General features: G+C 38.9%; 2 protein-coding genes across 3 annotated transcripts; both read right to left on the reverse strand.

Annotated features, from left to right (window-relative positions):
• Positions 1–1,192: 1,192 nt before the first annotated feature.
• Positions 1,193–21,115, reverse strand: qser1 (glutamine and serine rich 1). Of its 2 annotated transcripts, XM_056765865.1 has the most exons (14): positions 20,284–21,115; positions 13,893–13,996; positions 13,609–13,764; positions 11,273–12,411; positions 8,956–11,176; positions 8,578–8,831; positions 7,959–8,075; positions 7,719–7,852; positions 6,932–7,152; positions 6,675–6,812; positions 6,488–6,585; positions 4,653–4,799; positions 3,972–4,067; positions 1,193–3,718 (listed from the first exon to the last, which is right to left on the reverse strand). In XM_056765865.1, exons 1-14 carry the CDS (start codon positions 20,367–20,369, stop codon positions 3,578–3,580), a joined length of 5,052 nt encoding a protein of 1,683 aa, XP_056621843.1. In that variant the 5' UTR covers positions 20,370–21,115; the 3' UTR covers positions 1,193–3,577. The 2 variants fall into 2 exon arrangements, with proteins under 2 accessions (XP_056621843.1, XP_056621842.1); XM_056765864.1 differs by having other exon boundaries at positions 1,194–3,718; positions 8,956–12,411.
• Positions 21,116–21,241: 126 nt separating this feature from the next.
• Positions 21,242–25,183, reverse strand: prrg4 (proline rich Gla (G-carboxyglutamic acid) 4 (transmembrane)). The gene is made up of 7 exons (XM_056765866.1): positions 24,953–25,183; positions 24,568–24,677; positions 23,974–24,137; positions 23,228–23,255; positions 22,607–22,745; positions 22,304–22,480; positions 21,242–22,042 (listed from the first exon to the last, which is right to left on the reverse strand). Exons 2-7 carry the CDS (start codon positions 24,665–24,667, stop codon positions 22,015–22,017), a joined length of 636 nt encoding a protein of 211 aa, XP_056621844.1. The 5' UTR covers positions 24,668–24,677; positions 24,953–25,183; the 3' UTR covers positions 21,242–22,014.
• Between the last annotated feature and the right edge of the window lie 437 nt (positions 25,184–25,620).

Raw genomic sequence — 25,620 nt, forward strand, 5'->3', positions numbered from 1 at the left:
TTGGTGTGTTTTATTTTTGTATCAATTGCCCATCAATTGTCCCCATAAACAAATTCCAGTCTCAGTGAAACCAGAACATTAAGTTGAGCACCATGAAAGAATCCTCTCAGCTATCCTCCCACACATCCCAACACATCATGTTCCTCTCAATATTCATGTCTGGCAGCTGTGGGTCAGACGCTTGCTTCTGGACAAACATCCAGTTCTCCTAGCAATATGCACACTGGAATTTTCTAACGCCCATCGCTAGATTGAATTGTACAGAGGGCTCCTTCAACAGTGACAGTATGCACACATTGAAGTCTTTGTTATCAGACCATAGAGATGTTCGATTTTTTGCAGCAATCATATTTTATTCAACAGTCCGCTGACCCTGAAGTCACAGACGCATGATTAAATAGTTTCCATGAGACTTTTGCAGGACAGTGAGGACAATATCAGATATATTGGATTGAAATGTAAATAGGGAATGTATGCAACGTTACATGACTGTATTTGGCATTTTTATCCAAACTGGCAATTTATTCAGAATCTGGCAACATCAGTGAACATCAGTGTTTTGTCTGTCTATAGGAAGAGCAGAGTACCAGAGGCGTCACACAATAGAACTTTATGTTTAATGTGATTCTTATTACAGAATAATGTATACTGAAAACAATACAGCTTGATGGATTTGGTAACTTGGGAATTTAATGTCATCTGTGAGTATTTGATTTTTAAAAGTTTAGTTTTATTATCCTCCCGTTATCTAGCACACGCCTGTTTGGCTGACGTCATAAACCCTGTGATGATGTTTGTCTGACTGATAAAACGGAAATCTGAAGTTGACTGAAATGTTCAGAGAAAACACAGTGTGTGGTTTTGATAGAAGTACGCATGATTTCACATGACTAATGATGGGCTACGTGTTGAGTTGACATGGCTTTGACTAACCAGCTTCGAAAGATCTTAGCATCAAAGTTTCTGGACCAATATGTCTGGACAGACATTTGACCGCTTTTTTGTATTACAGAAACCAACAGCTGTACCTTAACAACATTTGTTTAGTTTTTAGCAAATATTTCAGTTCAATAATAATTCAATTTTCACAGTTTGTGTTTGTCATTAAATTGTATCTTCAACCAATTCACTAGTTATTGATAAAATCTCTTATTGGCTTCAAATCAAATTTTTATTTTTCCATAAAAATAAGATTGTCTTCCTGAAATACATACAGCTGCAAATCAAATTCAGAGAGCATTCCAAATTGTCCTTTAATCAGCATTTCTGAATAAAATCAAACCTCAGGAGGGACAAAGTCATCCAACAGCAATGTGAAAGAGACAGACAGCATGACAAGACACATGAAAACTGAGAGAAAACTCCAGGATATCACAAAAAATATAATTTTTCTTATAACATGAATATAAACTCTGAGGTCTTAAAAAATACAGATTATCTTTTCTGTAATTTTGACCTGTATTTTCAGCAAATAGAAACAATTTTTTTATTTAAAATTTAGAAGAAATATTGTTAGTAGTACACAGAACAAAAATTATAATTTCATCTAATCACATAACTTAATATAGTAAATGCAGAAAAAATAATTTTTAAATGGTCTTTACATTTTTCAAGAACTCCAAGAATACTGTATTTTGAAGGATTAAAATGTTAGGTGCACTTGTTTCCTGTCAATAAAAACTAATGATGGCAAACAAATTTTGAAAGCATAATCTCATTTCATATGAAATGTTTATTTTTACATTGTAGTGTTTAACACACGTACGCCTGAAAAGCAAAAGACTAGTCCAATGCTGTCGGCACAGTCGTTTGTTTCAAATCGTGACAAACATCACCTAACAAAGAAACTTTCTATATGGTGTAAAGCATACAACATAAAAACGTAAAGGCCATCTACAAATTCCGGACAAATGACCACAATATTTCCTTCGTTGAAAAATACATCTGTCTGGGACAAACAAGACTAACATATAGAGAATATCCCTCAGGAAAAATAGTAAATGCTTTTTATTACAAGAAAATTTCACAAAGCGGTATTAGAATTGCACCAACTCCAAATCTATAACCTTTGTTATAAAAGGAGCGTAAAAAGCACATGGGGTAAGTGTTCTATATTATGCCATCTGTAAGAGAATCCTCTGACAAACCAGTTTTCTATACAAAATGTACATTTATAAATTTGGCATTCAGTTGTAAAAAATGGATGTCTTACATATATCTCTATGTATACAGTATCTTAATGTTAACCATTATATGTTTTTAAACCATAGGGGGTTTAAAAATCCTCAGCGAGACAATCTGTATCGAATAGCAGAGCAGTCACCAACATCAACTCTTTATGAATATAAAAATAATGATGGTCAATGAAGACAATACTCAACTACAGTGAGTTTAGCCAGCTATTTAAAACAACAAAGCAGGATTACATGTAAAACCACAGTTCAAGTCCACTGTCTCACGGTCAGCCATTTTGGTCAATTTCTTTCCGTTTGCTGAAACAATCACTCGTCTCTTCTTCTTGATGTCTGTCCTCAGCAGTGCTTTGAAGGGTGTTTTCACATCTGTAGATCGATTGCTTACTCCGAAAACATGGGTTAGATCTCTACAATGTTGGAATTCCATCTTGGTTCGGTTCACATTCACAAGGCAGTATTTTGAAACGGACCATCTTTGTTAATACAAGTCACGCATGGGTAAACTCTCCTTTATTTGGTCAGAGTGCATCTGTTCATTTTCCGGGATTCTGTTCAAAGTTTTCATATATCAGGATGAACCATCATCAGGTTCGCGAGATTATTGTGGCTTTTTCGGTAACTGCTGTTATATTACTTTATTATTTATTTAGAGTAGAAAACCAAAACTTAGGTGGGACAACATTCATACCATGTACCTACTGCGGTGAAGAGCAAATAGAAGACATTTTAAAAGGAATAGGCGAGCTTTGAATCAGGTATGTTCATGGTTAATAAAGTAATAAGACCCAAGAACAAAAAAACAGTGGTTAAATGGTAATTTGTTAATAACAAATAATAATTTAAGTTATGTAGTTTTTCAGAAGCGATTCAGCAAACTAGTTAACAAACACACACGCTGCACAGTAATAATGATGTAATAATTTCATAGGTATAGTATTTGCTTTTCCTAAATTGCAGCATGTCGATTATTTAAATTTGTGAAGTAAACATCATTTTTTATTTAATTAAACCATTTTGTGGTCATGATTTTAATTTATGGGTATCATAGAGGATAATCAGAATAGATAAACCTCATATGTGCATTAATGCATGCTGCTATTATATGAAGAAATTTACAGATTTGATGAGGTTTTTGTTGCTCTTTTATACATCTACATCATAAAGCCTGGTCCGTTGGGTCGGATTGCATTCACACTTATTCAAACAGAGAACCGCTACAGTGTTTGCAATCGGGCCCATGTTCACATTAGCCTAAGCGAACCGAACCAAGGATGAAAACACACCAAGTTACGAAACAAACGCTCAGGTGTGAAAACACCCTGAACAGCAGGGTTTATGAATGCTCTGTACATGGTTGTCTATCAGCATAATCGTATCTTCTGTTAAAGGCAGGCCTGCTGCACCTGTGTCAGAAGCTCCCCGAAGCGATCGAACAGACCCTCTACCCACGCCCTGTTCTCCATGCACGTCTGCACTGTATCCTTCTGCCCAAGGTCCTTACCTCGAGATTTCAACAACTCGATCTGTCAGAAGAGAGACAGTCACATTGAAGAAGAAACAATATACAATGTTTTGCATCGGTATGTCAACACAAATTACATTTGTATATTCTCTCAAATATTTGATTTGTGTACTTCATCCACTATTGTATTTTACTCACACAGAGGAAAAAAAAAGAAGCAACAGTCCTGATACTAATATGAACAAGAGCTTATCAGTAAGAACCTAAAGATTGGTTATCATTACACACGCACCCACACAAACAATGATGCTCACCTCCTCCATACACATCAGGTATGTATGGTACTTATAGTGTTGTAGAGAATGATAAAGAGAAAACCACTTTGTCTTCTGCTGATCCACTGTATATTCCTGAAGAAGAGGGAAAGAGAGAGATTAATAAAGATAATAGAGAGAGAAACCTCAACAGTGGTGTTTAATGTGGGGTTAAAAGCAGTTTAACACACCTCCTAGAGCTCAAAAATCTGATATGCCAGCTTTAAATATAAAATATTGCTTTCACAGACAGATTTCTAAGGTCTGCGATTTAATCCCCGGATCGCCACCAAATCGGTGCTCGCTTTGGTCAGCGAAGTTTGTTAAGTATAGCAGGGTCATCAACGTGGTCCGAACCGGTCTCGAGCTATCCCAGATGCTACGATATTTTTAAACCGCCTTGACATTATCGCCAAGAGATCTTGTTGTGTGTGACACTGTGGAACTAATCCAGCCAATCACAGAGCTGAAGGTTTACGTCAAATTATTGCATGGAGGAATTAAAAACCTCTGGAATATATTCTGGTAGAACAGATATAAAGCTATTTAAAACTATCCAAGATCTTGTTGTTAGTGCACCTTATCGGCATTGTGTTGTGTTGTGTAGTGAAAGCGCCATAGCAAATGAAGTAATCTCACAGTCCCTGTAGTATCAGCCCGGCTTAAAGCTTCCAAACTCACCAGGGGAACTTTGCTGGGGGACTTGGAGGGCTTCATGGTCTTCCTGTTGTATGCCCTTCCACTTAATCTCACTTTAAAAACGGGGGTCTCACTGTCCGTGTTCAGCTCGGTTGCCACAGACAGCTCAGGAAAGCTGTCTAATGCATTCTGAAAGACAATACGAACCAAAATGAAAAAAGTCTGGTGTATAATGTTGCTCAGTTTGATCCAAGACCAAGTAATTGCTTCGGTGCAGATAGCACCATTCATTTCACAGCGCTTTGGAATACTTGATTCTGATTGATAGGTCACAACATTCTAATGCATGTTGTTCCCCTCCAAAAATTGCTCAAAACTAATAACAGAGGGTCTTCGGGGTTATACGAGTCATCTTGACAGGTCCAGTTTAATATAAAGGAATAGTTTACCTTCACAGGCTCCAGACTGTGCCAACAATTTTTTAACCAAAAATATCAATTTGGGAGTTATATTTTTGCGTAGATCGCCACTGGTGACCATCCAAATTTACACATTTTAAAATTGGATGCAGCTGCAACTTTTTCCCACACGCCCAACGCCAGTGATCTGCTCTCTGTTGTCGGGTGTCTTTACAAAAACACTGCATGCACTCAATGGATTGACATTTGGAGCTGCAGTTGTGGTTAATGTTATGTGGCTCTTAAAAAACTATTTGGCACCAGTTTTTCCCCTTTTGGAGCCAATGGCTCCTTAACTTATTTTTTGTCTGGAGCCCTGCTTCAGAATGAAAATTCTCTCATCATTTACTCTTTTCATTTCAAACCGTATGACTTTCTTACTCCTGAAGAACACAATAGATGATATTTTGGAAAAATGTTAGTAACAGCAAACCGTTGGTCCCCATTGACTTGAATTGGTTTTGTGTCCATACAACAGAAGTCAATGGGGTTTTTGGCTACCAACATTCTTCAAAATATCTTCTTTTGTGATCGGCAGAAGAAATCAAATAATACTGTGTACTAGACAAACTTTTAACTTGCTAGCTAATGTATTTGTGTTGTTATTTCTTTTGTTTGTTATCAGAAATAATCTAGAGGGACTTTTCTTTGCGGATGTGGATTAGAAGTTAAATCTGGGTCACAAAAGCATAACCTTTGTTTATGTTGTTGCTTTGAATTTGTCTATAATGCAACTCACAATTAACAAATGATAATGTGTTTTACGGGTTTACATGACCTTACACGCCATCAGCTTATTAAGCATAATCGGAGAAAGACGCACTCAGTCAGAGCCCATTTAAATCTATTTCAGATCCCAAATGTGCCGCACTGTTTTTCATACAATGGCAGAAAGTCTTATCAGAGAAACTGAACAAGTCATCTGACTAATGAAGTTAGTCAACATGGCCCTTGGTGTGTAACTGGTGTGTTTGTATTATAAACTGCTTTCATGGTGTGTTTGTATTATAACCTGCTTTCTTTCCTGATAAGTCCCTACACCTGAGATGTATGACAGAAACAGGTGGATCTCTGTGTCAGCCCTAGTGTTTTAACCATCCATCAGAAATGCTTTCATTTAACATGCTGTGTTGGCTGATATAATTTTGGAGGGCGGGATTTTGAGAAAAAAGTCTATTTCAAGGGATTGCATGGCAACTATTCTACTCTGTATTGGTGTATTTATTTCCCATCTATTTAAACTTAATAGAATTTTGATTTGACTCGGACTCAAACATAACCTTCAAACAGGTATTTACACGAGTGCTTTCATTCACTGTTATCAGCAGGATTATTAAAATGTATGTAAACGTGGCTACTGTAAGCAGAACATGTGAAATATTGTATGCGAAATGGAAACTGTGAATCATCACAACTCACTTTGAAGATCTGACCCATGCGCAGTTTGGGCAGCAGTCTCCGTCTATTATCCGTGATCATCCCATCCACCCTCTTCATGTGAGGTAACAGCAGCTCATCTGAATAAACCAGATCAATCATATAAACCATGTGACGCCTAATATCAAGTAAACACATCTGGTATACAAGACAGTCTGATTCTTCTCACCGTTCTCTCTCTCTAGTGAGTTCATAACATCTGCGTCCAGGGCTACACTGATCAGCAGCTCTACAAAGCTCTTGAAGGTCTCCTTCATCGTTCTGGTGTTTAGGAAACGAGAGGCGAAAGGAACCGGAGGCGTAAACTCTGAAAGAAACGGGGGTGGGATTAAACAGAGGGTACGAGTGCCATAAAATCAAAAAAGACCGATGTACGGATGCGAGACTGATGTTATCTTATAGCTGGCAGACACAAAAAAATCTCACCGTCATCTTCACTCAGTGCCTCCGGTGAGGAGCTGCAGGGAGATGTGGGAAACTCCTCTTTCCATTTCTTTCTCTTTTTGGGTGGAGGTTCGGCCTTGGCTTTCATCTGTTTGGGTCTGGGTTTAGACAGAGATTTCTGTTGTGCGGTTTTCTGTGTGGGAGAGTCGGACACAATTGCACTTGTGAATCGCTGGGCCAGAAGAGCTTTAGCCTGGGAACCTCTGGAGACATAAAACAACAATCGCAGTTTAAAATCATTTTAGATTCGAATACCTTTGTGCACCATGCACACAAATTGACATTATTATCATCCCTATAACAAATAAAAGGGATCATTTAAGGATCTAAGTGTGTTTTAGTACAGTGTTAACAGTAAGTTGATCATTCCTTGTGAAGTGAGGAGTGGGATGATTCAGGATCATGGAGATTTCAAACAGATCGGGACAAGAATTCAGTGCAAAAGATTTTAAATGTATTTTTAAATTATAAATGTCATGAATTATTATTATCATTATTATTTATAAAGCAATATAAAACTTTTTTTCGTGTAGGTAGTCAATGGGGTTTAAGAACGTTTTGTTACTGACATTCTTCCAAATACCTTCCTTTTCTCTCACAACATTTATACAGCTTTGGAAAAACTTGAGGGCGAGTAAATTAGGAATTTTTAGGTGAGCTGCTCCTTTAATACATGTAATGCTGTTAGTTTTCTATTATCTTATCGATGTAACGGACTTATCATCATGTATCACGTATTTGGGGTGTACACATAAAACACATTCTGTACCTCATCGAATGCATGGGCTTGCATCGTGGTTTCCTGCTGCAGACTCGAACATATTCTCGCTTGTTGACAGTGTCAAGAAATTTGATGTGTACTCTTCTGTACATAGATTTTGCATCACCAAAGTACCCCAAATACTGTAGAGTAGAAACAACACTAGATTCATTTCACAGCATACTGAGATGTTTAATGAAAGCATATTCATGTTGTCAGATATCCAATATTGGTCAAAGTGGCACATACACTGTTGGTGGCAAAAAACACCCGTTTTCCATCCCTTAGCTCTGGTACGAATTTCTGCAGCAGGGCTTTCTGAACTTTCCATATGGCGGGTGGTTCAACCCCTGCTGTCAATGTGATCTGAACAGGGAAACACAAAACAGGACACAATGCACATCAAAGGCTATGACAACAGAGGATTTAATGAAAAACAGTGTCAAAAGTCTGTACAATATCGGTATTAGTTGACAGGGTGGGTGAAAAGATGACTCAGATTCCAATTTACTCAGACCAAGTATGATCATGACCTCACTTCAATGACTCAACGATTTGACATTCTGCTTATAAGGAATCACCATTAAAGGGATAGTTCATCAGAAAAATTAAAATTCTGTCATCATTTATTCCCTCTCATGTTGTTCAAAACCTGTATATTGCCTCTCTTCAGTGGATCACAAAGGAAGATATTATGACAAATGTTTTGTGTCTACACAATGTAGGTCAATTGAGTACAATGTTGTCCGATTACCGACATTCTTCAAAACATCATCTTTTGTGTTCTGCTGAAGAAAGTACAGAATTTTCATTTGTGGACAAACTATCCCTTTAAATACAAACCTGTGCCTGAAAAACATCAACTTACTGTCAGTCTTTCAATGTCTTCATTCTTCACCACAAACTCATCCCGCTCCCGGTACATGCCCTCTCCACCACTATCTGACAGCTCATCGTCCATCAGACCCTCTATAGCAACGGTGGTCAGTTGAACAGCGAGCTTGTCTGGTGGTACGTCTTTCAAGAGTTCCTCAGCAGAAATCTGTACAGCATTATGTTGTTCCTGTGGTTTGACATCTGTAGGCTGCGTGCTGGAGGACTGAATGTGCTGTATGTAATCACCTGAATGTTGGAACAGGAGAGTATAAACTTCAATTATAACAATACCAATGAAATTTGACAATTGCTCACATCAATTTTGAAACCCAAGCAACACATTCTATAACAGTCTTTACAACACACATACCTGACTTCTGCTTTTTGTCTGAGGGTTCATCTAAAGACGAGAGTGCCGAAGTGATGCTCATCTGCAGATCTTGGTTTTTACCCACTGAATCATCTTCATCTGAAGAAAACGATGGCAGTGTTTCCAGGTTCCTCTGCAGATCTTCGTCAAGCCGCTTCGTAGCAATGACACTTTGATGATCTGGAGACATCAACGGGGTTGAAGGTGGTGGAGGTTTAAAAGAAGCAAGTATCGGATTAGGAGTCCTCTTTGAGACCGAAGACTTTCTAGTTCGACTGGGTGTTCGTACTGGTGGAGATGAAAGGTGCTGCCTGGGTCCAGATTTGAGGAAGTCCAGGAAAGAGCCCAAGAATCCATTTTTGACCTCCGGCTGTTTTTCTTCAACCTCCCTTAACTTCTGATTCATCTTCTCCTGCTGTTGGTAGCTATCAGGGCAAACATCCGTGGTTGAACTTGCTTCATTTGGATGTGAATTTTGTCGCTTAGTTTGCGCGGTTCTCTTCTGAGATTTGGGTTGACCATTTTCATCCTCAACAGACTGTTTGGATGAACTTTTAGACCGGAATCGTTTTTTTGGAAGACCGTCAATGGGATGGTCAGTTGGACCGCTGTCTATTTTAATGCCTTGCATTACCTTTGGCTGGTGCTTGGTATTCAACACATTTTCGGAATTCCCATGTTCTGATGGGCTATACTCCTGACCAGCCAAATGAAAATCAGACGATGTGTTGCTAATAGCATGACCGTTAGCATTCAAAGCAGAGCCATTGTCTAAATAATGTCCTTTGTGGAATGCATCATTTTGAGAAACTACTACCTTGCCAGATATATCTTGTGCAGAACTGTTGCTAAACTCCTGTTGGTTTTGAGAATTTGAGATTGTAAACACTTGTTGTCCGCCTGCATCTTTAGAGAACAATATCTGAGAACCGTTTATAGTTACGGTTTGCGAGTTCCCAATTATCATATGTTGAGAAGGGAAGCTATTAAGTCTGTTCTCAACTGACTGAAAATGGCACTTTGAGTCTGTTGGGGTGTGCGCCGATGACGTGTCTGTATCAGAAGATGTGGATTTGACAAAGTCCTGCGGCGTGACGCCACATGCGGCCGCGGTGGCCGCCAAGATGTCATCAACATTTGAGAGGATGCTCCTTTCATCAGCCAACAGCATGGACTCTGGAAAGCAAACAGAATTTAGGGTAAAATTCTGCTTTGTGTCAGGATTGGACAGGTTAAAGTCTTTCTGTGTTGAGTTTTGTTTTGTAGACTCCGAAGTGGGGACTTGGTGAGGAACAACCTGCTGGTTCTGTCGTCCATGAAGAGTCACATTAATAGTGTCGCTGTTCATCTGGACATACTGGACTGGTACAGACTGCATGTACATGGCTTGCTTGGGTTGATTCTGTCCGGGTGTGAGCACAGGCTGTTGAAGGACAATCATGTGAGAGGGTTCTAGCAGAACTTGGGCACTTGGAAATCGGATAAACTTGGTCTGGTCCTCAGACATCTGTCTGGGGTCTGCCTGCTGAACTCTGATCATCTGAGCCTGATGGTTATGCTGCTGAGAACCGGGTGCTTTAAGAAGGAGCATGTGCTGTTTCAGCTGGTCGCCACTCAGTTGTGCATGGGTTGAGTGCATTAATAAAGAGCTACTCTTGGAGTCGGAGGGAGAGTTAGCATTGGTGATTATCTGAGTCTGTTGGCTTGTAGAAACCATTCTTTCATCCTTTGTGGTTTCCAAATGTGCGAAACCTACAACCTGCTCTTCTGATCGAGAATTGCTACGAATCACACTTTGCGTGTTGTGTCTATCTTCCATCTTTGAAAATACGTAAACAACATTTTTTGTGCCGTTTTGTGCTTCAACTTCATTGCCTGAAAGGCTTTGAGGGGAAGTCCCTTTCTGTAACGCCTGCACATCCTCGATAGTAAGTTCTCCCGAGTTCTCTTTAGAAGACAAAAACATGTGTTCATCCTCTTCGCTTTTCCCATATGCTGATTTTATTTCCAAGGAGGATTGGTCATTTGATAAGGCTTGGGTTTTAGAGGACGTTGATGACTGGACAGATAATATGTACTTTTGTTGTAACAGTGCACTATCGGTCTTGTTACTCTGCTGCGTCAGGGCAAAGTCCTGGGTCGAGTTAACGGATGATGAACTTCGCCCACGACCAGGTGAGAAGTTGGTACTGGGGGTAAGGGACTGACCCAATGTGTAGTTCTGTGAAGGGATGCAGACAGTTGGCCCTTGAGTATAGAAACTAATGGTTGGTAGGACCTGAGAGTGGCTGGAAGAATAGCTTTGAGAAGGACTTACCATGCAAAGACCTTGCGTCTGGGTCTCATACCCCTCCCGGTGTCCTGCAGTCGTTAATTCCTGCGGTTGACTGGAAGAATAAACAATAGACTGGTTGGCAGATGTTTCAACTTCAGAGTGACTAGCGAATGGTGAGAGAGTCTTGTAAATGGAAGGCAGCTTTTGAGAGGAGAAGGCCTGTGTTTGGCTGAGGTTACTTGTCAGGCTTGTAGAGCTGATGTAAGAATGTGCGGTGCTTATGGACACCATGCCAGATGTGTAGGGTTGCGACTGGCTAGCGATTACTGAGCTTTGTTTTTGGGCTGGGGATTGATAGTTGTGTTGCTGCGAACCTGGGGAGCTTGTCTGGACGTCAGTGTCTTCATTGTCGCTGGGATGTTGTGCTACTTTGTAAGAATCTTCTTTAACCTTTAGTCCGGATGAGCTGGAGAACCCCGGAGAGGATACAGTAGAAGCGTAGGCCTGAGTTAGCTGCAGTGTTACTTGGGAAGTGGTCTTCTGCTGTGTACCACCATTAACACTTTCACCAACGGGACTGCAGGGTACCGGTGTACTTGAAGAAGGGTCCTGCTGATATGAAATGTCGCTGTTTTCATCCAGGTAACCCTGCAGGGAGTGCTGAGCACTGCCAACCATTTGTTCCTGGACTGGTTGTGTGCTGGAAGGCCGCTGGAGGTGCTTGATAACACTACATTCACGCTGAAGTGCTCGTTCAATGGAGCCTGAGAAAATTGGAACACCATAAGGCTGAGGGGCTTGTTGGGAGCTGCCCAAGGCTGCGGGCAGAAGGCTAAACTGAGGCTGAAGGAGGTGTGGTGCAGACTCTTGTGCCGAACGATATGTAGAGGATTGGGGTGGCAAGGCAACACCTAGAGACGTACCACCAAGGCGGTTAAAAGCAAGTGCGGTTGGCACAGTGCTCTGGGAGGATTTGAGCTGGAGGAGAGGGTCGGTTGGGGATAGCAGGCCGTTCGAAGAGGTGAAAGTACTGTCGGGAACAGCAAGTGCTGATGTAGTGGTGAAACTTCTGGTAGGAAAGGCACTGGGGTGCTGATAGGATGGGAGCGCGGATGGAGAATGAAAAGTTCCAGGTGGATGAAGGGCGCCAGTGAGGAAGAGTTCTGTTGAGCAGTTGGCACCTAGAGCAGAAAAACAAAATAAAAAATATAATGCAGAAAGAATTCATATCAATTCCATATTTCTATTTGGTATCACTAGACCAGTTAAATTTTCATTTCCACTGATAAAACCTAAAGACCTATAAAAATAGTTCACACAAAAATATTACTCCCCATGCCATTCTAGGTGAATATGAATTCCTATAACTTTGAATCTCATTGGTTCTGAGACATGCAAGAACCGATTGGATTTGATGTTGAGATATGTGTATCTGGTGAACAGTTATTAAAGGAGCCAGTCTTTGCTGTTTTTGAAGCTTTGATTATGTTTTTTGGATGTTTAACAATGGATGTTCATGTTTCTAGTTTCAAAAAATCCTTTATATTTCACATGTCTATTTTTAACTGCTGTCCCTCTTCTAACAAAACAGATTTCTTCCGGTCTATATAAAGTCCCTCCTTCCGAAACTTTCTGATTGGTAAAGTTGACCAGGTCTGTCGTGATTGGTTCCCCGCTTAGAGTGTGTGTATGAAGATGTCCCACCCATACCATATCAGTGAGCTTAAGCTTCTCAAGCTGTTGTGATTGGTTGGTCCCTCTCTCAGTGCACGTGTATTCATAAGATTTTGCTTTTAGCAATAAACAGTTACAATGGTGTCAACTTCACTTAATCAGTTAAACACATGCGGATCGATCAAACTGGAACGGAGGTCTGCTAGTGCATGAGCATAGGTCAATCTTTGTTAGAGATCCAATTTTTTCCCTACTATCGTGAGGGAAATGACACCGGACCGAATGGGTCAAACCGGTTATATTAATTAACAATAATACCAGAAGCGTTAGTTTTGCCTTTTTATATTGGACCGAAGTTGTATAATAAAACAAGTAGATTGACCAGGAGACATTTGCAAGCAGGACTTCATAGGACGTTTCATAGAAGTGTTTTAAGAGGTATGCGCACACACTATATCAGTGTTTTACACAGCACAGCTTTCACAGCCGAAGTCATGGACGCTGTTATTTGACCGTTGGTTATCTTAGAATGTGTGTAGCTGACATCTACCTCAAGAAAAATAGAGTGTTAAATGAAGATGACTTGATTCTATTCATTATAATTTTATTTTGAAAACGTTCATAATTATCTTTTCCAACTTATTACTAAAAACACTGATATAGCACACAACCAAATAGTTTTTTCAAACAATATTTATATTTACCAGTTTGCCACGAAGGGCTTCTAAAAGGAGGGAGAAGAGTAGAGCCAGCAGGTCCAGCCTGAAGGCCTCGAGATTCAATAGTAGAGAGGAAGTTCATGACTGATGATTCAGTAGTGTTGCTGCTGGCTGTGCTTTGCTGACTGGAGTCAAACACTCCTGATGGTGAGATACCACAAACAGACAAGAGGATGTGTCAGTGATGCTGGTAAAAACCTCAGTGATGTACTTTTGGTTTAGGAAAGCACATATGATGCTTTTAAATGCTGTTTCAGTAGTGTGTTCACCTGTGGGATGGTGGGTGGCAGTGTATGTAGAGGGCTGGTGGCTTGAGACAAAGGTCTGCCGTTGGAGAAGTTCAGAGTCCAGCTGAGTGGAACCATAACTGGAGCTGTAAAATACTACAATTATCACTCATAAAGCATCAAACACACCAAGACAACTGTCAATGAACCCACACCAAGATCTTTACATAAGACCGGCACATTTTTTATTATCATACCAGCATATGATACAGGTCTACACCGAAACTGAGTTGATAAAAGTGCTCTTTAGAATGCTAAACACACTGGAAAAACCTGACTTCCTAAAATTATGATGTTGATGTACAATCTTAGCTGTCATATTCTGAATGGACATAACAGTAATATGTTTCTGAACAGGAAACTTACTCTGATAGGTACAGTGGAGTAGGACCCATTTGGGTTTCACTGTGGAATAAGGTGGGTCGCGCTTTTGCGGTCGACCCAAAATCAGTGTGGTGTGGTCTAATGAATGACTAGCAATGACAATAGTTTAGGTATCATACCATTGGGTATTCTGGTCACTTCAAATTAGGGATCCAACGATATGTAAATATCCATAACATATAATTATTTAACATTGGAAGCCAATAACGATATATTTACCAATATACAGTATCTAAATATTATATAAAACTCCCTAAGACTAAAACAAATGGTAAAAAGTGGTGAACTGCTTTTACATTGAATCAGGAAAGTATTCACAGCGCTTCACTTATTCCACATTTTGTTATGTTACGGCCTTATTCCAAAATGGATTAAATTCATTATTTTCCTCAAATTCTACAAACAATACCCCATAATGACAACGTGAAAGAAGTTGTTTGAAATCTTTGCAAATTTATTAAAAATAAAAAAAACATGTGTGCTTAAGCATTCTTAGCCTTTGCCATGACACTCAGAAATTGAGCTCCGGTGCATCCTATTTCCACTGATCTTAATTAAGATGTTTCTACGGCTGTGTCCTAATTCGGGGGCTGCGTGCTCTGAGGGCTGCATTTTGAGACCGATTGCGTCACGGCAGCGTGACTTAAGGCTGGAAAGGCTGTCTCGATTCAAAGGTTGCTTCAAATGCAGCCCCGAAATGCAACTTTATTTCAGTGGGTTCTTAAGGATAGAGTGAATGTATCCTTCACAGCCTCGGTTATCCCGAGATTCATTGCGCGCCTGTAACAGCTTGAAATGTTTTAATAATCTTTCATAACTTTAGTTAAAAGTATGTAATTTACAAAAACGGTCCATTTCAGTGTTTTAATATTATATGGGATGTTGTTATTACATTTACATTTAGCAGACGCTTTTATCCAAAGCGACTTACAGGTGGGGTAAGCAATGGAAAGAATTGGGACAGCATAAGGACAACAAAACGCATGAGTGTAATCAAAAACGAAGACTGGTCTCATATAACCCAACATAGTATACAGAGCTAAGTTAGATTTTTTTATTATAAAGAGTAGAGAACAAATAGAAGTCAGAACTGATCAGTCAAGTGTTGACAGAAGAGATGTGTTTTCAGACATTTCTTAAAGATGGCTACAGAATCTGCAGATCTTGTAGCAGCGGGCAGATCATTCCACATAGGTGGAACCGATCCGGAGATGGTATGCGAGTTAAGTAACATTATTGTTGCATTATTGTGTTTTACATTTTTAAGGTTGGTTAATTTAGTATAATGTTGGGTTGTTCTAATCTGCATAAACGTGTCATATTCTCTAAAATAAAATATATATTGTTTGGCTCCGTATTTGTTTAAAATGGCATCTCTGCTGTGTCCTGAGATGCAATTAGGAAAACCTCTGCAAGGATAGACTTTCTCATTTCAGTTTGGTTCTTGGACTTTTCAGGCTGCGTGCTTTGAAAAACAAGATCTTGTTTTTAAGTCTACGACCAAAGAAGGTTGTTGCCCCTGAATTGGGACACAGTTTACAACTTGATTGGAGTCCACCTGTGGTAAATTCAGTTGATTGGACATGATTTGGAAAGGCACACACCTGTCTATATAAGGTCCCACAGTTAACAGTGCATGTCAGAGCACAAACCAAGCTATGAAGCCCAAGGAATTGTCTGTAGACCTCTGAGACAGGATTGTATCTAGGCACAGATCTGGGGAAGGTTACAGAAAAAATTCTGCGGCATTGAAGGTCCCAATGAGCACAGTGGTCTCCGTCTTTCGTAAATGGAAGCCGTTTGGAACCACCAGGACTCTTTCTAGAGCGATCGGGGGAGAAGGGCCTTAGTCAGGGAGGTGACCAAAAACCCGATGGTCACACTAACAGAGCTCCAGCATGTCCCTGTGGAGAGAGGAGAACCTTCCAGAAGAACAACCATCTTCGCAGCACTTCACCAATCAGGCCTGTATGGCAGAGTGGCCAGACGGAAGCCACTCCTCAGTAAAAAGCACATGACAGCCCACCTGGAGTTTGCCAAAAGGCACCTGAAGGACTAATGAATCTCAGGTCTAATGAAGCAAAGATTGAACTCTGTGTCTGGAGGAAACCAGGCCCCGCTCATCACCTGGCAAAACCATCCCTACAGTGAAGCATGGTGGTGGCGGCATTATGCTGTGGGGATGTCCCAGGAACTGGAAGACTAGTCAGAATCGAGGGAAAGATGAATGCAGCAATGTACAGAGACATCCTCGATAAAAGCCTGCTCCAGAGAGCTCTGGACCTCAGATACCCCCTTTCCACCAGAATGAACCGGGTTCTGGTTCGGAGCTTGTGCTATTGCTGGTTCAGAGGTGGTTCCACTGGTGAACCTGCTTAGAACCGGTTTGCTTTTCCACGTGTTAGAGAGCCAGAATAGAACGACGTCATACGTCACTGACTACGTCTCATCTTTCCCAGCAACATAAGCACAGGGAGCGCCAAACCTAAAACACCACCAACAATGGCGGAAGTTGCATTCCTTGTGATGTTCATGGTTTTGCGAGCGTACATCTGCATCCAAACACGCCGACTCACGGCGAACCCAGTGTTTCTTTTGTTTCGCGTCCATTGTGAATTTAATAAAAAAAATAGTGGTCAGAGTTCGTCAGTGGTCACGGTAACCCCCCTTCAGCACCTGACGCAAGCAGTTCTTACTTCTAGCCCAACAACGTTTCGGTGCTAGATAATTACTTAATAAATAATTTTTCTGGTTCGGAGCTGGTGCTTTGGATCTGGAAAGATAAAGAACAGATTTGGAATTAGGCTCTGGCTCTGAACCAGCACCAAAACTGCCCTGGTGGAAAAGGGCTATGACTGGGGTAAAGGTTCATCTAGGACAATGACTCTAAGCACACAGCCAAGATAACAAAGGAGTGGCAACAGGAAAACTTTGTGACTGTCCTTGAGTGGCCCAGCCAGAGCCCAGACTTGAACCCTATTGAACATCTCTGGAGAGATCCGAAAATGGCTGTGCAACGACCCACCCCATCCAACCTGATGGAGCTTAAGAGGTCCTGCAAAGAAGAAAATAGGTGCGACAAGCTTGTAGCATTATACACAAAAAGACTTGAGTCTGTAAATGGTGCCAAAGGTGCTTCACCAAAGTATTGAGGAAAGGCTGTGAATACTAATGTATATGTGCTTTATTCATTTTTTAATATATTTGCAAAGATTTCAAACAAACTTCTTTCACGTTGTCATTATGGGGTATTGTTGGTAGATTTTTGAGGAAAATAATGAATTTTATAAATTTTTGAATAAGGCTGTAACATAAAAAATGTGGAAAAAGTGAAGCGCTGTGAACACTTTCCGGATGCACTGAATTTGAAAACATTCACTGCAAAAAACAAGGAAACCATTAGTTATCTTTTTTCTATTGTACCAAGCCTACTTTTTACACTAGTTAACGATTCTTAAACTTCCTGGTATATTTTCATTTAATAAACAAATTATACTGTAGATGTTCTTCCAGATCAACCCAGACAAGTGTTCTCAATAGCCACAAACGCAAGAGGTCTCAAGACAGAAAGCATTCAGACAGCGGTCTGATTCAAACAATATGCTTTTGTTCAAATTCATTAATACTCTTAACTACATACTATACCTACATCAAAATTGTTCTGCTAATATCATAAAGTGAATGATCATGACAGAAAGACTGTATTTTTTTTAACTGTGAGAACAGCTGAGGATGTTTAATCAAAGGAAAAGATAAATTATTTATCAGCTATAATATATCATCCTACATTTTTATTATTTATTATCGCATGTGCATCCCTTCTTCAAATGTGGCAAACTTATCCAGGTCATATTTATCAGTCACATCATCACTAAATGAAATAGTGTTTGTATATAGTTAGCAAAACAATTAAGCCTTTTGAATGAAATTGCTTGGGTTATAAACTTTACTTCACTGACAATAAAGGACATTTCTTATCTCATTTCTTAAATTGTCATTACAATTTCTCATCCATCAAGGAACCGAAATGCAAATTATCACATGCTAACAATACCTATATTTCATCTATTTGGCTTGAACCTGGCTGTTTCTATTCCCATAAACCGAGAAAATAAAAAGTAATATGCGTTTACATATTCCACACAGATTTAAGCAAAGTTTATATAAAGTTTGTTCTGTGATATAGTATATATAGTTTGGGTCGTTGCATAATGTCAAACATGTACCAGTTTCCCTTCCTAAACGATGTCACATCTCAGTGCTATCCATAATTCACCCTCAACATCAAAGCACACACTACAAGGACAATAGAAAACACATGGTCACATCTGGTCAGAAAAAATTGCCAATTTTAATTGTTTTTTTCTGGTATTATTGGAGCAAAGCAACATCTAATGCTACAAAGTGAAGCACGCCTGTCCTAAATTTCATCAACAAATAAAATAATTTTAATGCTTTTTTAAATGGCTTCAAAGTTCACGTGTACAGATATCACAAAAACTCACGAAGTACTAGATATCAATGTTTGTAAACCAAAATCACACTTGAAGGAAATGATTTAACTTTTGCTTAAAATGCTATTGTTTTCAAATAGGACAACAAATATATTTCCTTTGTTATTATACAATTTATATTAACATTTTCTTGTTTGGCAAAATAAAAAAAAAATCTCCATTCATTGCTAATGTAGGTGAGGGACAATATGGTCAATGCTATTAGGCAAAAAGCCACGAGTTCTGTGCCTTTTGTATAGAAGGTTAACAAAACTCAACAGACACTCATTTACATGCCAGGACAGTGCAATTATTATATGTGGTTCAGATTGCCAAACCTCCTGGTGCTTTATAAGATAAAACACAATATCAAACATGCAAGAAAACAATATGAAGAGTTGCATTATTAATATAATCCACATAGACCCCTTTGCGAGATGTAAACAATGACCCAGAAGCACTTTTGATTTCAGTTTTATTTACGTATTGTTTTTTAAATCTTACACATATAACTGAATATTAAAGAAATGTTTTAAAAATGTTGATTAGGTTATAAATGTTCTGTTGGTTGTATTTTGTTCAAATGTTGTTGTAGGAAGGTGGTTTGTCTGGACCTGTGTTTAGATCTTCCTAATTGATTTTCTTTTGCACGAAGTACCAACAAATATACTTAAATAAAATTCACAAACCGAATAAGATGACTGACATAAGTGCTAACTAAGATATATGTGTGTGTGGTTGGGGGTCAAACATAATGTTGCTTATATGTCTTCCACAGTCAGACACTAGTTATACAACCTAGTGTGCTCACTAACTTACCTAGACAGCATTTTTGGGCTTCAAAGGCAAGACCCTAGTCAGCTGGGCAGATTGTGTTTGTGTGCACAGATGTACTTACTCAGAATGCACCAAAAATCTTAAATCTTGTCTAGGTAACCAGATCGATACGTTTTGAGACGCATCTAATATTACCAGTTTTGCTCTTACAATTCCTTTCTGATATGGACCCTCATGATGACAAGACCTGACTGTCTTTAAAAGAACACAACTTAACACCAATACACATAATGCATGACAGATAACGCAATCTAAACAAGGTAGAGACACGTGGCTCTTCTCCAACACGGATCGATCAATTGTTTACAAGCTTCCCCATGTGTGCAATAACTTCTATGACAACATCACAAGTTTATATATAAGAAAATAAGGCAACAAAAGACATTATGTTGGACTTTCGTGTTGAAAACGCACCATGTTGACTAAAAACGAAAATGATTTAGCGTTGCGTGCAACGTCGTTTACATCTAATAAGTGATGCATGCGAGTCAACACAGGTAACAACATTACGTTATTGCACGACATACCGAACTAAACAAACGCGTGCACGCAATTAAAACCGTCCTTTTATCCGCTTTATCGCGCTGTTGTGTGTGTTTTTGTTAGGCTAGGCCTCCATCATCGGAGTTTTCTTCGGGTGGTGACCCGCCCTCTCGTACCTGGGTTTGTAGGCCCAGCCTGCGGTCTGCGCCGCCGCGGTGACCGGCTCTGTGAAGCCGGAGCTCGGGAAATTCCTCTCCATCATCCGCCTGGGCTCGGGAATGATGCGCGTCCCCGCATAAAGCTACACATTCAACCGAGCGCGAGAAAATCACATATTCATCCGGACGTGGTGTGACGAGAGCGCGGGTCCTTGGAGATCGGTCGGCGGCGGTGGTGGTTTGTGATGTGGATTAAGCGCGGGCTGAAATCACTGCTCGTGGCCCCCCACAAAAACTCTCACACAGCTGCAGTGTAGTGGTGCATCCGCGTCAAGTCCCCATGTTGGTGTTTCTCTCAAACATTCACTTCCGACATACTTTAGATGAGTTTGTTTATTTTCTTCCCTTCGTTTCTGCTTAACACGCGCACGGGACACTTATCGTTGTGTGGACTTTTACGTAGTGACCAATATGATGACTTTAAACCACATCAATAACCAATATCAATAAGCTTACTAAATTATTACAACTGGTGGGGAAGTGTCCCCCCTTTTCAAACCGTTTTCTAATTTAAGACATTTTCAATCCTCACAAACAAGCAAAATCAGTAGATTTCATTCAAAGCTTGATGTGACTTAATTAAAGATTTTAACCACAATGTCAAAAGTACATAAAAAGTTAAGACAGCATTTTTTTAAAAACAATGTATAGCCAAATTTTGCACACATTTGTTCATACACCGTTGACAGAGTAGTGAAAATAATATAAAAGGTCTGCACAAGTTGTTTTGATACGTTAAACTATGTTTGCGACACATTATCAAAAATGTATCCTTTACAAATACAGCCAAATGCACTAGACAGTCAACCCTCACAAACCTGTCCAATTCCTGCATGGAATAACTTTTTATAATAAACAAATAGGCGTATATACTTTATAAACATTCACAAACCTTAATATAACACCGATACAGAAATAGTCAACAAACAGCAAAGTTTATTACAGAGTCTATTAATATTTCATAACGATATCATGTTAATGTCAAAGAACAGCCAATATTTTGTAAAAGACATCAAAACGACTTCCAGAAATCTCTGTTGGAACACGCAACTGTTAAATTAAAAGAAAGTTCACAGACAAAGCAAAAGTTTATTTACCTATATACACAAGGTCTAGTAGGCTAAAGACGTGATCTTCATGATGTGAGAATAAGGAGGTAATCTTGTTTTTAGTGTGCCGATCACATTTTTAAAGAAAGCCCTGAAACAATCAATTTTTCTCCTTCAATTGTAAATATGCATGCTTGTATTTGTGCAGAACAAATTAGAAGTCAAACTCTACTATAAAAGACATTAACAAAAAACGGACATTTTCTCCTTTATAAAAAGCCCGGCATGTTAAATAAAAAGAAACCATGATAAGTCTTTCAATTTGTTACAATAATTAATATCAAAACCAGTTTTCCATTTTTAAAGTTTTATATCATTACAAACAAAATTAAGAAGAATTTACAAAATAGAAGCTAGAAACACAATCGCAGGCATTTGATTGTGAAAGTTATCTTGGAACTGGGTAGACGGTGATTTCATTGCTTCAAACTAATCGCCAGAGTTAGTGCTATAAGCTACGATGCATCTGTTTTCCTGGGAATATCATTAGAAAGGAGTGCCTTAGGGTTTAACACGTTTCCAGTTAAAGCAAGAAAAATACTGCTTAGTCCATGCTGATTCAGTTCGAGAAATGATGATGTCATCGTCGGAGGCTGCCAGGCTTGGAGCTGTAGATAGATATTACCAGAATGAGATAGCTCAATATTTCACAGGAATTCTACTGTAAAAATATTAGGCCACTAGACGATGATGTTAGTTTAAACAGATAATTATGACATAAGAAATCTGCGATCACTATGAGAATGCAACCTGTTCCAGCATTTAACCTAAGTTGAATTTAATGAGAAGAACCATTTAAAGGCCAATTAAATGACACAGTAAAGGTGATTACAAAAACACTGTGTTACATAAGGATTTATAAAGATTACCCAGGATATGGTGGAGGTGGAGCGTCATGTGGTCCAGTGATGGCAATAGCCTGCTCATAAGAAGGTAAACCTGTGCTGTCTTCTGAGAGTGGATGTGGAATAGGATGTAGAGAGACCTCCTCCAGTCTCCGGATTACCACTGAGGCATTGCTTCTGGTGGATCGTCGCCTGATGGACCTACAATTAAATGGCATAACATAGAGATCATTTTTTCCAATGCACGTTGCACATATTGCATAATGAAGTTGTAAAAAGCAAGCGTGCATACATGTTTATTTTGTGAATTTATTCTCACATCCTTACCCTCTAAAACCATGATCTTTATTTCTCCCATGGCAGAAGTACCAGATGAGAAGGCCCACTATCACAATAAAGACTCCAGCTGAGATGATGCCCACCAGCAATGCTGTTACGTCAATTTTTGATTGGGATTCGCCTTTATCTGATAATCAAGGTGGAAAATGTCATCAAGAATATACTGAACAATTGAATCAGATTTATACATTTCAGCTATTATGAGGATTAATAAACAGTAGGATTATTAAACACATTGTAAACATATGTAGCACTAATAATCAAATTTAAATGATCTTAAAACCATGAAAATTAGTTTTTCATTTATAAATAGTTTTTTTTATCCAAACAAACACAACCAAAATTACAAATATGACACTTCAACAAACTGGGAATATTCAAATGTTATGCTAAAAATATCTGGGCAAACAGGTTTCTTCTTGCAGATAGTAGGAACATTTGACTGAGAGGATGAAATGTGGGTAACATTGGAGTACGAGTACTTGCTATTTCTATTTCAGATTATTTGTGTTGATGTCATAACATTGTTTCTTGCATTCCTATATATATTTTCTGTCAGTCAAAAGTAAATATGAAGAATAGCATCCGATGAAGACGGATGGAACTTACCCGCTGTATATTTCTTCCAAAAGGCATTCTGTCCAATAAAAAAGGAAATTAAATGTAAACAGATTAATATATGTCTTGAATGAAATTCACAATTTTGTTTATTAAAGTAGGCTTTTTAACAACAGATAGTACAAAAATTGCACATATGACACATGTACAGGCCAGGGAACACTTTCATATTGCACTTTCAATATATTTTCCCTATACTGCAAGAATAATACTTTGATTTCTCAGAATTGTGTATATCACAGCATGCACTGGAGTTGGTACGAACTCAACCTGTATGGAAAAACTTGATGATCAAATTTCATCCAAACTAACCCGGCACAATTTGTTCCACACAGCATTTTGTGTGAGATACTCATTTGTGTAGGCAGAAAAATCTACTCGTTAATATTGTCAATGTCACAAATTTGCTGATAATTGACCATGACATGATCCAGAATCTATAATATTTCTTCCTTAAATAAATAGGATAAAAAGTATAATCCCTTCAGAATGACAATTTTTTTATGTGGACACAAACTTTGTGATTGTATTCCAGTACATGTTGATTTTAGGTAACATCATATGTTAGTGTATTAGAGGACAGCTTTCTAGTAATTATTCACATCTGCCCAAAACCAACCCATGGGCAGGTACAAATGACAATGTCTTTCGGTTGGGAGTGGCAGTGGTTGCCTGTTTAATTATCAATAGCATGTTTTGTAATTCAATGATGCTCAATAATAATGGGATTACTCAACTGTATCAGGGATATTCTCAAAGACTTCCCGAGCCTCCTCGTAATTGCATATCTCCTCTAAACACTCCCTCTCCAGATTACCCGGAGTGAAGATCTCGAAATCAAAGCGGTTGTACAGCAAGTGCCGGCCCAAAAACGTGTTGGCCTCTTGGTCCACAACAAACACTAAAAACACAACAGATGTTACTGAAAACAATGTCACCCAATAATACACATTATTGTATCATTGTTATAATGATATTGGTGTAATTGACTTAAACAACTTAAATGAAGTAAACATACTCAACTAATTATAAAAAAGAAACTGAAATTACATCATGATCTCCTGGCATCATAATAAACCTCATCAACAAAGACTTATCGCATCAGATCCTGGAATAAACTAAGACTATGGTGTGACTATGACTATATGCAAAACATAACCAATAACAAAATCATTGTTTTGTCTATTAAATAAACTGTTCTCTCAATTATACGAAACTATAACACTTGTCATAACATACTATTAATAAACATGTGGCTATCACTTTAAATGACACAATGGCACGTTAACAGAAGCGTGTACTTTGATCTTGTGTTTAACATCATTGCCCACCTTTACTGTCCTGATCAGACTCGGCTTTCAGGGGGTTTGTCACACATCCACAGTGTCCACGTGAAGTGAAATGACACAGCAGCAGAACAAACAAGAGCATTTCTGTTCAACTGTAGGGAAAAGAGACAAACCAAACCATTCAACAAAACGAAGCGTCGACACTGAGGCTGAATAACGTTAGCAATACAACAAGCACACGCGCTTTCTACTACACGTCTAAATTATTCTGATTTACGGGCAATTGTGATAAAAATGTCAAAACGTTTCCGTTTCCTTTTTCTCAATTCAATTACATTTCATTAAACGTTACATTTACGAAGCATGTAAAATACATACGTGTTCGTCGTAATGAAAAGAAAGCAAAGGGAAGTATCAAACGTCTTACCTTTGAACGTTTCTTTCTCGAGACTTGAGCTTTCAGATTTTCCTTATTTCACACCGAAGACACTCATGGTCCTGATCGAAATGCCATCTGTTATATTCCGGGAAATATAAGTTTCTTTTTATAACACAGTACACACACAAAACTGTCGTGGCCTCGCCTCCTGTTGAGCAGCAAAACACCTGTTCGGAGCCTCAGACCTTACGAATCGACCGTCTGGCTGTTCGGACAGAACATAGCATTGAGTCTGCGGTCAAAACATACTATGGTGAAGGACATGAATATTAATGACGTTCTGTAAAACACGTCGCGCACGCCTGCGTGGTTTGTTAAGGTTGTCGTTGACGGCAGACTTGGCTCATGAATATATATTGTATCTACGTCACTATTCGTCATGCAACAAAGCAGAGTTGCTTATTAATATGCAGAGTTAAACTTCGCCATAGTAGGATTCCTAACAAGGACCCGGAAAGGCTCGATTAATAATTCACGCATGACGGGAAGAGTGATTGCTTTCATACGCGGATTTCAAAAATAAGCACGTCCCATTTTAGATGTTAAATGCTTTATAAAATGCTTATTGTATCAACGCTTTGATTGCTAAATTATATTTATGTTATATTTTTTAAAGTTTGACACTTTTTGTTTTACAGATTCAGGGCAGAATAATG

Source organism: Triplophysa dalaica, chromosome 14 (genome assembly GCF_015846415.1).
Source record: "Triplophysa dalaica isolate WHDGS20190420 chromosome 14, ASM1584641v1, whole genome shotgun sequence".
Lineage (NCBI taxonomy): Eukaryota > Metazoa > Chordata > Actinopteri > Cypriniformes > Nemacheilidae > Triplophysa > Triplophysa dalaica.